Source organism: Tachypleus tridentatus, chromosome 5, assembly GCF_004210375.1.
Source record: "Tachypleus tridentatus isolate NWPU-2018 chromosome 5, ASM421037v1, whole genome shotgun sequence".
NCBI lineage: Eukaryota > Metazoa > Arthropoda > Merostomata > Xiphosura > Limulidae > Tachypleus > Tachypleus tridentatus.
The window spans coordinates 49,470,630-49,485,133 of record NC_134829.1 but is presented as its reverse complement, the minus strand read 5'-3'; the positions used below and the strand labels follow the sequence as shown (position 1 = coordinate 49,485,133).

Genomic DNA, 14,504 nt, shown 5'->3' with positions numbered 1-14,504 from the left:
TTCAAATGGAAGCAAAGTGAGACAATGAAGGACCACATTAACATCCCAGTCTGGAAGGATTGCCTGCTGTGTAAGTGGCGTATCCAAAAAGAATGGATCAACAGGGAACATCTTGGAGAGGTTCAAACCATATGTTATTAGGAATAAAAGGTGAGTGCAGAAAAATTCAATCGATCAACAGCAATCGAGGAGACAAAGGACCTCAGTCAAAAACCCAAGTAATAAATCCCACAATACCAGGAACAGTGGGCTGATCAGTCAAAAACTACTGATCTAGAGATCAATGGCAAATAAATATTCCATTTATGTTGATAAACTTCCACAGAAGAAGAGCAGATGGAACAGGTTAGAAACAAAGTTACACATTAGGATAATCTCAATCTCCTTGCCAAGGACTGGATAAGAACCAAGGGTGAAGACAGAAGATAGGAAGAGCGGGTTGAAGCACTGATGACTGATGTTGCCAAAGAAGAGAGAAAAACAAAGGAAGATGTAGTGGGAGAGCAACTTGAAACTGGATAAATTGAGGAAATCATGGCCATGCCGAAAAGTAAGGAACAATCAAAAGGACCTGACACTGAGTAGCATGGATGATTAAAATAATCTGGTGAAGGAACCAAATTGGAGGATAGACATAAGTATTTGTTGGTCTAATTCTGACTGAAAGCATCAAACACCAGAGCAAAAAGATGAGGGACCAGAGACCATAACAATGTGAATTAGTGGTTGAAGAATATGGCAAATGCATCGATGTAATGAATAGCCCACTGATGGCAAAGCCATTGTAAAACCATAGAAATGAAAGACCATTCCATCTGATAGATTCTTTCTGGATGTGAAAGTTGATATGCAAAACGACTGAAAGCACCTGGAACATGCCATGCAATTATATGTATACCCTGTATGTGAGCCCACAAAAGAAGATGCAGCTGGTTGGTAATGGGAGCCTGAGGCACAAGAAAAAAAATGTGTATCTGTGACAAATGAGCAAGGGAAAGGAATAATAGGACAAGTCCTTTTGAAAGAACTCTAATGATCCACTGATCAATGATGAAATATTGCCAAAGTCACACAATCGAGCTCCCACCAGGTAGTAAACAGTACTATTGGTGTTTGTAAATATATGTTGATGAAAACAACAAGACAGAAACCTTGGAAAAAGGGACAGGTAAGGACTGAGAAGAACTAGGAAAGCAAGCAGCAATAGAGGTTTGTCATGGTTCCAATTGCAACAAACAGGATAACAAAGAAGAAATGGTGAAATGTGACACAGGGATTCCTCATACGATTACAAAGTGTCCAGGATATGGCTGAAATCACACCACATAAAAAAAGGGGCTATACATAATTTCCCAAAAGAAACAGGTAACAAATGAACCTGCAACAAGGCCACACCCCGACCCAGAAGATTGTAAAAGAAGAACCACGTATATGTAAGGTGACAGCCAAGGACAACTAATGAAACAATGCAAAAGGAAGAAGTTGTTCCAGGAAAAAACCCTCAGGATTTTGATGCATAACCTATGAGAGATGTATGGATGATAAACACAGCAGAAGCACAGTAAGGGTAAGACAAAAAAAAAAAAAAAAACCTTGGCAGAATTTAAAGACCAGAAAATCATGGAGTACTACTCAAATCAGCAAAACAGACCCCAACAAGTGAGAGAAGATATCAATATTCTGCATGATGATATGCCAAAGCAACTGATCTGTAGCCAGTGATGGTAAAGCATACTGGCACTCTCAATCAATTTGGAAGCAAAATGCTCAGCATGAATCCTAATATCTGGGGAAAAACTAAAGAAGGAAAAGAAGAACTATAGTGCAACAAAGGAAGATTAGGGTCATAGGTATCGAGGAAAGAGGCAAAACATGAAATACCTGAGAAATAGTACCTTAAAAATAACGTATTAGGCTTCAGTAATTCTGCAGGTGGGGTATAGAAAGACATGGCAAATTCCAGAGATGAAAAGAGACTCTCAAATCTCAAGTAGGATAATTTCAAAGAAAGTGGTTGATCCATGTAATAATCAATCTCTCTCGACAAATAATCATAAATAAATCCATTAATGGATTGCCCCCACCCATAGCCACTGAAAAAAAGTGTTTATAATAGGTGTGAGACCCAAAGCACTTGCATTTATCTCAGAATTCACGGTAAATAATGAGTCAAACAATCTGTTGGATAGATAAATACAAACATGTGAAAAAAAAACTGGAAAGTAAATTGAAAATACATTAGTCAACTGTACAATAAAAAAATGATTATAAAACACTTTGGAAATATAGCTGTTAAAGTGAAATTTGAAACACCCTAATGCAAGCACTGTCAAATAAGAAGTGATAATTTAGTAGAATTCAACAGAATCCAAAGCATTATGAGTGTGTGTGTGTGTGTGTGTGTGTGTGTGTAACTCTCATTGGTGGAGGGTAAGCAAATGATGATTTGAATGATAGACATATTGGAATGAGTCATTTCCAGTGGAAGGAAGACAGAAAGCTTGTGACATGTGTACAAGTTTTTGCATGTTGAAGGCAGCTACTCATGTGAGTGGAGGTAACGTACCATATCGGAATAGTTTTGGAAAACTTCAAATCATCACAATCTTCTGAATCATTTTATCAACTCGTGTGGCAGAGCAATGTAGCTGATAATTTTGTTTAAGTGAAAAAATACTGAGTTAAAATTTAAAAAACTGCAAACTTTATTAAAGATATGACTGTAAATGTAACCATTTTCTTTATACTTAAGTCATACCAGTAATTTCATATTCTGTCAGGTTTCCATAAAACAATCAACACTGCAACAAGATACCTGGATTTGAACTAGAAGGCTTAGAAAATTACTTGGAAGACAAAATAAGAAGTGCTTAAATAAGTAAAAGACAAGTACATTTAATGCTATAGAAGTATTGTCCAATAATATAGGGAATTATTATTAGGTTTTCCGTCATGATAAGAAAACCCACTTGTAGAGAAAATTATATATTTAAAAACGGTTGATATGGGTAGAGAAAGCACTAACATAGGAGTGAACAATGTTTTGACCTTCTTCGGTCATCGTCAGCCGTTTTTAAATATAGAATATTAAGTTTTGTTTATCAAATCTTACTTCTTGTTTAGAGACATTTTGAATATGGTCCTATCATTGATGAGACTTTGTAGAATGGACGGCAAGCGTAGAGGATAACGTTTCAAAAGTCTTCTGCTTTTACAAAGTTTCATCATGAATACTCTGCCTAAACAATCTATCAATGAATGGTCCTATCATTATTCAATGTAGCTTTTAACTTCACCAAAAAGATAGTAAACTCAAAGTCTATTACTGTGACTTTAAAGTTTGAATCCAGAAGTGGTTATAAAAAAAAAGTATTATAATTTCATGGATTTTGGTTTGAGTAAAAATAATGAATTCCATCAGATTTACAGAACTGGTTTTAAGAGAAACCTACATGTTTTAGGCTTACAATCATAATATAATCCATTCTTACACTTACAATCATAATATAATCTATTCTTAGGCTTACAATCATAATATAATCTATTCTTACCATACTACAAAGAGCAGATTTTATTGCCATCTCATGAGCCTTATTTTGTTTCCTCCAATTTTCTAGGGAAATGAGTCGTTTCTCGTTGTCTGTCTGATGCTTATTCCAGGATTCATGAAAGTCAATCTTTCCAGAATTAAACTCCTGAATTCCTGAAAGGTTCGACTGAAAGTTTTTGACATCAGTTCCATTTTCTTTCAAAACCTGATTTTTTGTAAACTCTTGTGTTTTGTGGTCCCTTTTATTAAGAGCTGTATTTAAATCATGTTCACTCTTCACGGTTATTTTGGGCATTTTTACTACTGGTGTGATTTTGTTGAAAGTGTCAGGCTTTTTGGAAACAAAACTGTAATGGTCAGTTGTTAAACACTGATCATCATTATCAACAGAAAACAAGTCCATAGTAGCTTGTTTTAAATCTGGCACGTCAGATTCTGACGTTTTATTTGCCAGCATAGATCTTGTTGTTTCCTTAGTGGCTAATGGCTGTGCACACGTTAATTTTCTCGTGCTGTCAATGGGTTTGTGATGCCTGATTATTTCATCAGTGTCAGCAGAATCAGAACCACTAGTCATGTTTTTCCATGGATCAGTTGGTTCTGAAGTTCCTTTATTCTTCTTTCCAGTTCCACCAAACTTTGGCAGATTCCCAGGTCGACTTTCTTCATCGGACGAATGGTTAACTAACTCAGTACAAAGCATACCTTTGCAATCATGGCTTCTCTTAGGAATATGACTTTTACCTTTACAAGAATTCCCTTTCTTAATTTTATCTCCAGCCTCTCTCTTACTGTTGTCTTCAAAAACCTGACCACTATTGTTGTTGCCTGTTGACCAACATAAAGAAGTAACAGCAGATTGTTCATCTCCCTCACCATTAAAGTAAATTTTATTTCTATTAGTCTGAGAACAAACATTAAGAAAAAAGAAATTGTTCATGCACTCCAGTTTAATGCTACAATAAATAAGTAGAATAATTCTACGTATAAAGAAAAGAAATTATAATATTTTAAAACATCTTTAACAATTTGGTACTGAAGTTGCACATATATACACCACAAATTAAAATACATAAAATATATTAGTAGAAATTTATACAGCTAGCCTTCACGTAAGACAGTTATTTGAATACTACTTTAAACATACGTGTGGAATTTGCATTAACCCAAAACTAAGAACAACATGTTTTATATGAGACAGACCAATATACTTTGCCTGTTGGACAAGTAATTTATTTTCTGCAGTATTTGTTATATTGTTAGAAAAACACTCCCAGTAGACTACTAGAAAGCCATACAAATTCTGAAAAGTTTATAACTTCAGAAAACTCACTCACATATATACAAGTACATTTAAAATGCATATTTCATATAACTACAACCAAAAACTATGTACACAAATAATCCTCTCCCTTTAACATTGTGGTGTTCAGAAGGGTGCATCCTACCATCAAATGAAAAAATTAATATTACTAAATTAAAAAAACAAACTTCAAAGTTTAAATTTATTCCATTACAGTTTTACATATATAATTCTATACACAAAAATAAGTAACAAGTTTTGACATGGTTTAGTTTCAGTAAATTTTAAACAAAAACAGTGGTAATTTCTTGAATTTTTCTGAGCCTCATATGACACTCATAGTCCTTTAAAGGAAAAGTAAAAATAGTGCTAACTTGAATTTTATAACTTCAACACAAGTGTATTTTTATTGATTTTAGCTAATCATTGTTTCTTAGCTTCAGTTGTCATGGTGTAATATAATTATCTATACTGTTAATTCTGAAATCTTCAGTCACACACACATTTAAATTAATGCAAAGATACTATTACATTGATTTTTGTATAAAGTAAGAACCCAGCAAGGTTGGACTGTCAACTCCAGCAAGAATATATACCATAGTCAAAATCACAAAAAGCTTTATTCTGTTATATATAAAACACTATTTTAGTTTGTAGTAGCATTAATGTAAACCTTTTCTTCATCAGTTCATGCACAGAATATTCCACATGATGGACTTTATTATACATTCTTAATGGTTAAATGTTAAAACTATAAATTGGATGAATGCACACACACATACGACAAGATAAAAGCAAAATGTTGCACATGTAATTCCTGACAAAACTGAGCTGTGACATTGTATTGATGGATATGTAGCATTTCAACTACAGGTTTTGTAAAATATGAAACAAATAATATTTAGATTTTGAGATTTTCAATCTTACTGAAAACAAGGTTGTTCAGCTTAACTCATTTGTGTGACAACTCATGAAAATAATCAAGTTATTGAAACTACTGTAGCTTTAACTTAATATATTGTGTACTTGTAACAGGTTACAACCACAACCAATATAATTTAGAGCAAATTTGTTTTAATACTTTTGTGTTTCAGATTATTAGTGTTTTCAATTATTTCAAGCAATCAGAATACTGATTGAAAAATCAAAGTATTAGCTATTACTACTCCAATAGTGTTAAGATGCATAGCAGCATAGCCTGCTTGTATACATGTATAATGCCATGAATTCCACAACTAGCAACAATAATGCATGTGAATGTAGAAGCATTTACACTGGGAAGTACATCACACTCTCACCGGTGAAGGGGTTTGCTGCATAACACATCATCGTGTAGTTGTGCAACTTTACGTGTTTCCAAGTGAACTTTAGATGGGTGTTTCACAAGGCTGTAGGCATGCAAGTCTTTAAAGCAGAATAGTAAAACTTCAGGAGCAAAAATAGACAATCTGTGCACAAAGATGAGGTACTGTCTCAGAACCCAAGTTTTGCAAGATGGATCTTGGAAACACATCTGAATTTATTTACCAAAGCTGTCATCTTACTTCTACGTTCTATGTGTTGCTTCAAGTCAGATGACAACGAGAAAATAAGAGATTTCAAAAACAAATAACCATGTTTCACCAGCTAGAAAAAGGCATTAACATGATAACAGCTCTTGTTGTAATAAATGGCTTATATAAACAGTATTGAGATCAGTGGTGTTGAGAAAACCCACTTGTAGAAAAATATATATGTAAACACGGCTCGTTTGGGTTGAGAAAATATTTTACGTAGAGGAGCGAACAACATTTCGACCTTCTTCGGTCTTTGTGAGCTTGACGATGACCGAAGAAGGTCGAAACGTTGTTCACTCCTCTACGTAAAATATTTTCTCAACCCAAACGAGCCGTGTTTACATATATATTAGTATTAAGATCACTGGTATGTTTGTTGTGTCTCAGCTGGCCCCTTGAGCTATAGATTGACTGAAACACACCTTCATCAACTGAATATAGCAAATACAGTTGGAACAGTATACATGCTTCTGATTCTAGAAAACCCTTAATGGACTAAACAAAGAATGCAGTGTTCAGCAAAATAATAAATATATGACACTTATGTCTTATGATACGTATACTCAATGATGCTTTACCAGCTGGAAAAAAGAAACTTGCACCATAACATATCTTCATACATTCTTACAAAAAGTTTACCTTCAAGTGAACCAATCTGAAACCTCAATTTCCAATCATAAAAATGTTAATATTTGAAAATAAGGACTTTTTAATTTTAGGTACAAGTTAATGATTACATTGTAACTAAACAAAAGATACTGTTTCCTTATGATATTGGAACTCAATCTGTGACTTGGAAACTTCTGAATGTTTTTCAGAGGAATACTTAGGATTACTTTTAGAATCTTGTTCTTCCCGTTCCCGTTGCAGCCTAGAAAAAAAAAAAAAAATGTTGCTCTTAATCAACAAACTATATCAATTTTGTAAAAGTAAACACTTTCCTAAACTGAAATGTATTTCAGACAGATACTTCCCATAATTCACAAACTAGGTTTTCTCAATTAGTATTTCCCTCTATTGGTATAAATTTTCAATGGTTACCACTAGCCTTCTGCCTCCTGCATATCCTCATGTAAATTATTGTACAGCAGCTTTCCACCAATAGGAGCATGATACAACCCCTATCATAACCAGTGCCCTATCCACACTTGTACTCATTAATTACTTTAAGATAGGTTATAGGACCTACACCACGTATCACCAACAGTTGTAAAACTGGGTGGAAAATGTGGGAGGAGGTAAGTATTTTTTGGAAATATATTTTCAGTTCAGGAAAATGTTAACTTCTGATGTGATATCTTACCTCATCTCACAAAACAACTAGAATCCCACATTGAACTGGTTAAAAATAAGCTCCCTTTAGAAAGCCCCCAAATAGCGACCTTGCGATGTGGAACAAAAAAAAAAATATCACACCTCAACAGGAAATCACACCACATCTTATCCATCTAGTTCTTGCCCTTTTATGACTGTATCACAAACATGAAAGGTGGAAAACATGAAGGAATCTTACAATACATATGACCTATAAATTTGATCACTGAGTGTTGAGTGACTAGAGCAAGACAGACCACAGTGGTAGTCTGACCTCATCCAATACCTGATGGCACCTGGAATTGTACACAAGTTCCATACTAGGCAGGAGATTACCTACCTCCTCCCTTTGAAACAGGAATTGGTAGAGAAGAGGAGCTTCTATTCCAAGATCAGTCTCCAGATGCATACATTTCCAACCCAAAAAAGCACCTGATCCACCATGAATTAACATCCAACTGATGGTAGAAAGGAGGACTTCCCCAGTGTGGTGCCATCTCCAGTCCAAAACTTGGTGGCATTGGATATATTTCTTCCAGTCCATGGTAAGAAGAGAATGCCCAACGTACACAAGTAAAAATACGTGTTGAGTCCAAATACAACCAACATCATATCCACTGAGAAGTAACATCCAGCAAATGGTAAGAAGAGACCATTAACCTAGGGTGCATCACCTGTACAAAGCCTGGCAGAATTGGACATTTTTCATCTAGTCCATGGGCCAACACCTAACTCCTTGAGAAACCACATCTAGAGGACAGTAGGTAGGAGAGATGTCTCAGCCTGAGGAGCAAATTGCAGTATATTATCATGACAGTGTGGAGTGCTTCAACCAAAACCTGGCAGTATCTGAAACATACATCAAGTTCCTGGTACGAATGGTGTCCACCATTGACACAAGCTTTTCATCTCTCCAACAAATACCAGACTGACCAGGAATATACATCCAGAACACAGCAGAAAAGAGGAATGCCATGGTGGGAAAAAGCAATCTGCCATATATGAATAAGGTGAAGTGCTCAATTGAGTGATATAATGCATCTCTCAGGAGAACAGGTCTCCACAGTCCACCACCCAAAAAGCTAAGAATTAGTAACTGGCAAGGATTTCGATAGTCCACTAGAAGAAAGGAGGGAAACAGTGTAAAGGTGACTGTGATATCCTATTTTGAAAAGCAAAACTACCACATCAACAAAGTTAACCAACCAACACCTAATGGTAACTGGAATTGTAGATCAGGTCTGTTATAAGAAGAGTCTCCACCTTACTGGGCCAACCCACTTCAGTAACTTCTTGAAGAATATACTGTGTATGAACAGCAGATTCAACCCGAGAGGAAATTAAAAGTAGCCAGTCATCCAAGTAATTGTGGAAAGGAAGGTCTCTAGTATGAAGCAGTCAAATGAACAACTTGAACTCCAAATATTCAGAATCAAAATAAAAAAAAGGAAGAACTATGAAATGCATGTGCACTATCTTCAAAGAAGGCATACTAACCCCCAGAAAAAGTTTATCTCCAACTGCTAGGGATGAGCCCCAGTATAAGGTGAGGGAGGTAACACTAAATATTGGTCCATAGACTCTTCAATGTGGAGAGGATGCTAAGAATCATAGGACACAAGAGATCAGGATAAAATAACACAAACCTGATTAATTAATTCCATAATAGATGAAAGAGGTTTGGGTAAATCGCCCAATATTGCTCATGACCAGAAAGCATGCTCGGAGAAAGTGAGATAATTGTCCAAAATCTTGTCCACCCCTGCCAGACGCCTTAGGAACAGACAAAACAGGATGTTCGTTGCGTGGCAAAGGTTGCATGAGTGTGGATGTTAGTAATCAAATAATTACTATCACTTCCTTGGCCAATAATCGGTTGTTGTGATGAAGAGAGTGCTCCTTATAGCAAAGCCACATCAGGCTATCTGCTGAGCCCACTGAGGGGAAATGTTATAAAAAACCCACAGCAGCAACAACAGCTATGGTAGTTGTAACAACCTGACACAGTGACTGCATAATGACAATTCCAAACTTGGAGCAAAAAAGTGAAAAGTTGGAAAAAAGTAATTTTTATATTTCAAAAATGTGAAAAAGTAAAAAAAAAATACTAAAGGAAAACATCAACAAATATGCCAGCAAAATTAAGCAGATCTCTACAGTACTGCTGCTAATCAGGAAGTGACTAACAAGTGCAAATGTGGAGAGGGTGTAGACTATGGGATAGGATAGGGTTGTGTTACACACCTATTGGTGGAGAGTTACTGCATAATCATTTCCGTGTGGATCTGCAAAAACGGATGAAAGGCTAGCATTGAAAACTTGTGCCAATAGAGGGTAGTATTAATTGAAGAAAGCTATTTCATGAAAGGAAGTAAGATATTGAATCAGAAAATACACGTTTTAATTTTGTCCAAGTACTTGTGTTCAATAATTCAATAACAAAATGTTAACATTTAATGAATCCATATAGATAACTTTCCACCTATTTAACAAAACAGTTTTGAACTAGTACTGAATTATAAAACAAAATACTAGATTCTAAAGAATACAGGATATAACAAAAAGTGATAACTAACGTGAGCCAACCAAGCATCTCTTAGTACTGAGCCTAAGATGGCCATTCTGTAAATTGGTGACTTAGAGTTACTTAAACAGAACTGAATAAATGAAGCTTGGCTCAACTCCTGAAAAAAATGTTTTTTTTGTTTAGAATTAAGCACTAAGTTACACAATGACCTATCTGTGCTCTGTTCACCACAGGTATTGAAATCTGGTTTTTTGCAGTGTAAATCCATAGACATACCACTGTGCCACTAGGTAGCAAACAAATAAATATCAATAAAAACAAGACAAAGAAATCCAGTGGTCGGGAAAAAAAAGATTAAATGGAGAAGGAAAAAAAAAAAGATGAAATAAACAGGTAAAAAAAAGTATATATATCCAGATTAGAACACAGAGATATTAGAAGCTTTTGTCCTATCAATATCCCAGATATTTTAATTTAAAAAAATCACTTTTTTAACCCCTCACGAGAAAGTAAGTCAAGAGTTTTTAACTTATCCTGAAAGTCAATATTCTTTCTTAGCTAAAAAGACCATAGCTGTGTACACTATTCCAGATGACACCTAATTAATGATTCACATAGAGATTATTACTTCTTTTAACTAGGGTCAAAAACTACACCCTAACATTATAGTTGTTTTACTAACAATAAAGCACTGTGCTAACAGATTGAACGCTTTGACCACCCAATGTAAAGATCTATTTCTACAGTCATACTATGAAAATGGGTTTCAAATTATAAGCCAAATGTCTTACCTTTCATTCCCTTATTAAAATTAAATCTCATTTGTCAAATATTTACCCAAGTTATGAAATAATCCAAATCATTCTGTAACAACTGGACGACATCAATACATCTAAATATAACTAAAGTTTTAATATCTTTCGTGCACTTCACAATTTTATTAATTATGCCAATAATCAATACCATTCACATTACAGGTGAACAAATGACCTTTTAAATGTGTCTCAAAATAGCTGGTATGGGTATTAACACTTTTATTGACAAGCAGAGAACAACATTTTAACCTTTCTAGGTCATCTTCAGGTTAACAATGAGAGAGTTTGCAACTGACCAGTCAGTACAACAACTAATAGCAAAATTAAACCAATATAAAGGAACACCTTTATACCTATACTAATTAATAACCTAACATCTAACTGCAATGCCCCCTACAATCCTATACCCATTTATACTCTCATCCCTAAGACATATGGCTGACATCTGTCAGTTGCAAACTCTGTTAACCTGAAAATGACCTTGGAAGGTCAAAACATTGTCATATTCATACCAGCCATTCTGAGATACAGTTTTATTTCAAGTGGGTTTCTTGTCATCAAGAAGGGACTTTTTAGTCCATCTAGACTCCCATATCCGCACACTGAAATAAACAGTGAATATCTCAATGTCAGCCCTCATTACTTAAAAATTTATCAAGCCTTCTATTAAAATTTCCTTAATTGCATCAAATGCATAAAGCCAACCCATTCAAAAAACCAACAACCATGTTAGAAAAATAAAGTTGTTTTATCTGAAGATGTATCCTACTTTGCAAAAATATTTATCTACGTCCCCCAATCCTACTATTAACTATGAAAAAAGACAGTGCACCAGCACAACCAATTCCATGAATAATCTTATACATCTCACTGATATCCCATCTAATTCTTCTAACACATGGAAAAGTATAATGGAGAAAAATTAGTCTATTCTTTAAAATTCTTATTACTAGAAGTTAATATATTTGTGAAAACATAGGTGAAAAATACACCTACCTCTGTAAAAAACTTTCTTTAGCTAACTGGATCACAATTTTTTGTCCTTTCCAGCTTGTTTGATTATAAACACTGATACCTGCCAAACAATAACCATGAATACAAGAAATATAAATCTCTATAAATAATTTCTTCAATGTGAAGCAAATCATAAGAAATTACCTTTTAATTTAATAGCTGGTTATAAATCAAGCTTATACTACAGGAGCTTACCATTTTTTCTCATACACTTCATTCATTACCAGGTGTGTATACATACAAACAGCAATGCCTTACGTATATACATACGAACAGCAATGCCTTACTTTTTGTTTATTGTATTCTCTGAAACTTCTCCAAAAATATATCATTTTGATTTTTTTTTAAATTATTACCAAAACTGGACGCAGCATTTCACGTTTATTTAACGTTTCTCATACAGAAAACATACTAATATAGTAGTTGAAGACACCACTATCAAAGAGGTGAAAACTTCAGTGTTTCATCAAAAGCAATACGTTTTTTTGTTTGTTTTTTCACACAATAATTTTTCCCTGCCCCTTACGAATTCACTATAAGTGTATTCACAAAATGTTAAAGTATTTAAACTAATTATTATAAGCTGCAAAATGATCCTTTTAAGTTCCAAGTAGTTCAACTTAAACCTATTAATGATGTCATTAATTCAAATATGTATATATATACCAATTAATATTACACATAATATATTATCTAAATATACTTACATCTAGCCAAACAATCATCAGAAATTTTAAGATCAACATATGCAAATCTCTTAACGTCGCTATTTTCATAACTTTTCTCGCGAATCTCCACACCACAGATATCCCCAAATCTTGAAAACTTTTCTTTAATATCATTTTCTTTAACAGCTGGAGATATACCTCCGATAAACAACCTTTTCTGGCTTCCCATTATAAGTTAGTTTTTACTTCAATTTGTTCAAAGTTAAGTGACTGAAATATTGAATGAAACACTGAATTCCACCCACGAAAACAAGTGATAGAACAAAAATCCCTTTTCTCATGCTCAGCACTCATGCCATGTATAATTCCATATCGTTTGCAGCTCCCTCGAACGGATATGAAATTACTGTATTATATTTATTTCACACAACACAAGCTGGAAATGAAAGTAAATTCATAAATGTTAAACCATTCACCGAGTAGGATTTATTTTCTTAATTTCATAGTTATTACTAACGATGATTTGAATTATGTGATGTTATATTGTTCTGTAATTCTTCTACTCTACTTTTGTTTTTAAGTTTAATTTATAAAGTACCGGCCCCATGTTTTTGTAAGTGTAAAACATTATTCAATCTAAAAAGAATACTATTTATTTTAGTTTATCATTGACTGAAATCTTTATGAACATACACCTAGATAAACTTAGACATATTCTCCAGGATCAAAATATCAAATTAATTTAAATGGTATACAATTTAGACTGATCATCACACAAGTCAGTACTTTAGAAATTTTGTTTACATTTATGATTTAATGCTTAAAAATAACAGAAGTTTTAGCTTTAAATTAATTTGGCCCGGCATGGCCAAGCGTGTTAAGGCGTGCGACCATGCTCACCTCTTTCAACCGTGGGGGCGTTATATAAGTTACAGTCTATCCCACTATTCATTGGTAAAAGAGTTTTGTTTGTTTTGAATTTTGCGCAAAGCTACACGAGAGCTATCTGCACTTGCCATTCCTAATTTAGCAGTGTAAGACTAGAGGGAAGGCAACTAGTCATCACCACCAACTGCCAATTCTTGGGCTACTCTTTTATCAACGAATAGTGGGATTGATCGTCACATTATAACGCCCCTACGGCTAAAAGGGCGAGCATGTTTGGGTGCGACGGGGATTCGAACCTGCGACCCCCGGATTACGACTCGAACGCCTTAACCCACTTGGCGAAGCCATTGAAGCACCGAAGCCTACAACGAAAACGGCGAGGTATACTGCAATGTAATTAGTATGAAAAAGATCTTAGAAAATTTTACAATGAGAATCTCAATTTTCAAGAACTAACTTTAAAATAATCCTATGATCTCGTGCAGTGTTGTTTCAATATTTTTGTATGGAAACAGTAGCTATTATCTCTGGAAAACAAAATGAACTAAAACAATTAGAATTAAGTCAGCTTAAAGGATTTCTGAGTCGTGCATTGTGTGAAAACTGCACACATTCTAGGTCAGCATATTTTTACAAAATTGCTATAATAAAATAAGATGGCGGCAAACGCATTGTATGCCTACAAGCCACACCCTTTTATCATCTGAACAAGCTTTTGTTTTGGAATTTCGCACAAAGCTACTCGAGGGCTATCTGTGTTAGCCGTCCCTAATTTAGCAGTGTAAGACTAGAGGGAAGGCAGCTAGTCATCACCACCCACCGCCAACTCTTGGGATAGTCTTTCACCAACGAATAGTGGGATTGACCGA

At 34.6% G+C, this 14,504-nt stretch overlaps 1 protein-coding gene across 1 annotated transcript in view; it reads right to left on the bottom strand.

The window, feature by feature from the left end:
- Nucleotides 1-13,133, bottom strand: part of LOC143251128 (uncharacterized) — a 28,922-nt gene extending 15,789 nt beyond the window's left edge. Inside the window, exons 1-4 of the mRNA XM_076502506.1 lie at nt 12,787-13,133; nt 12,062-12,140; nt 7,169-7,280; nt 3,552-4,454 (exon numbers count right to left, since the gene is read on the bottom strand). Coding sequence (XP_076358621.1) covers nt 3,552-4,454; nt 7,169-7,280; nt 12,062-12,140; nt 12,787-12,976 — 1,284 coding nt within the window. The 5' untranslated portion in view covers nt 12,977-13,133. The remainder of the gene's footprint in view (nt 1-3,551; nt 4,455-7,168; nt 7,281-12,061; nt 12,141-12,786) is intronic.
- Nucleotides 13,134-14,504: the final 1,371 nt, after the last annotated feature.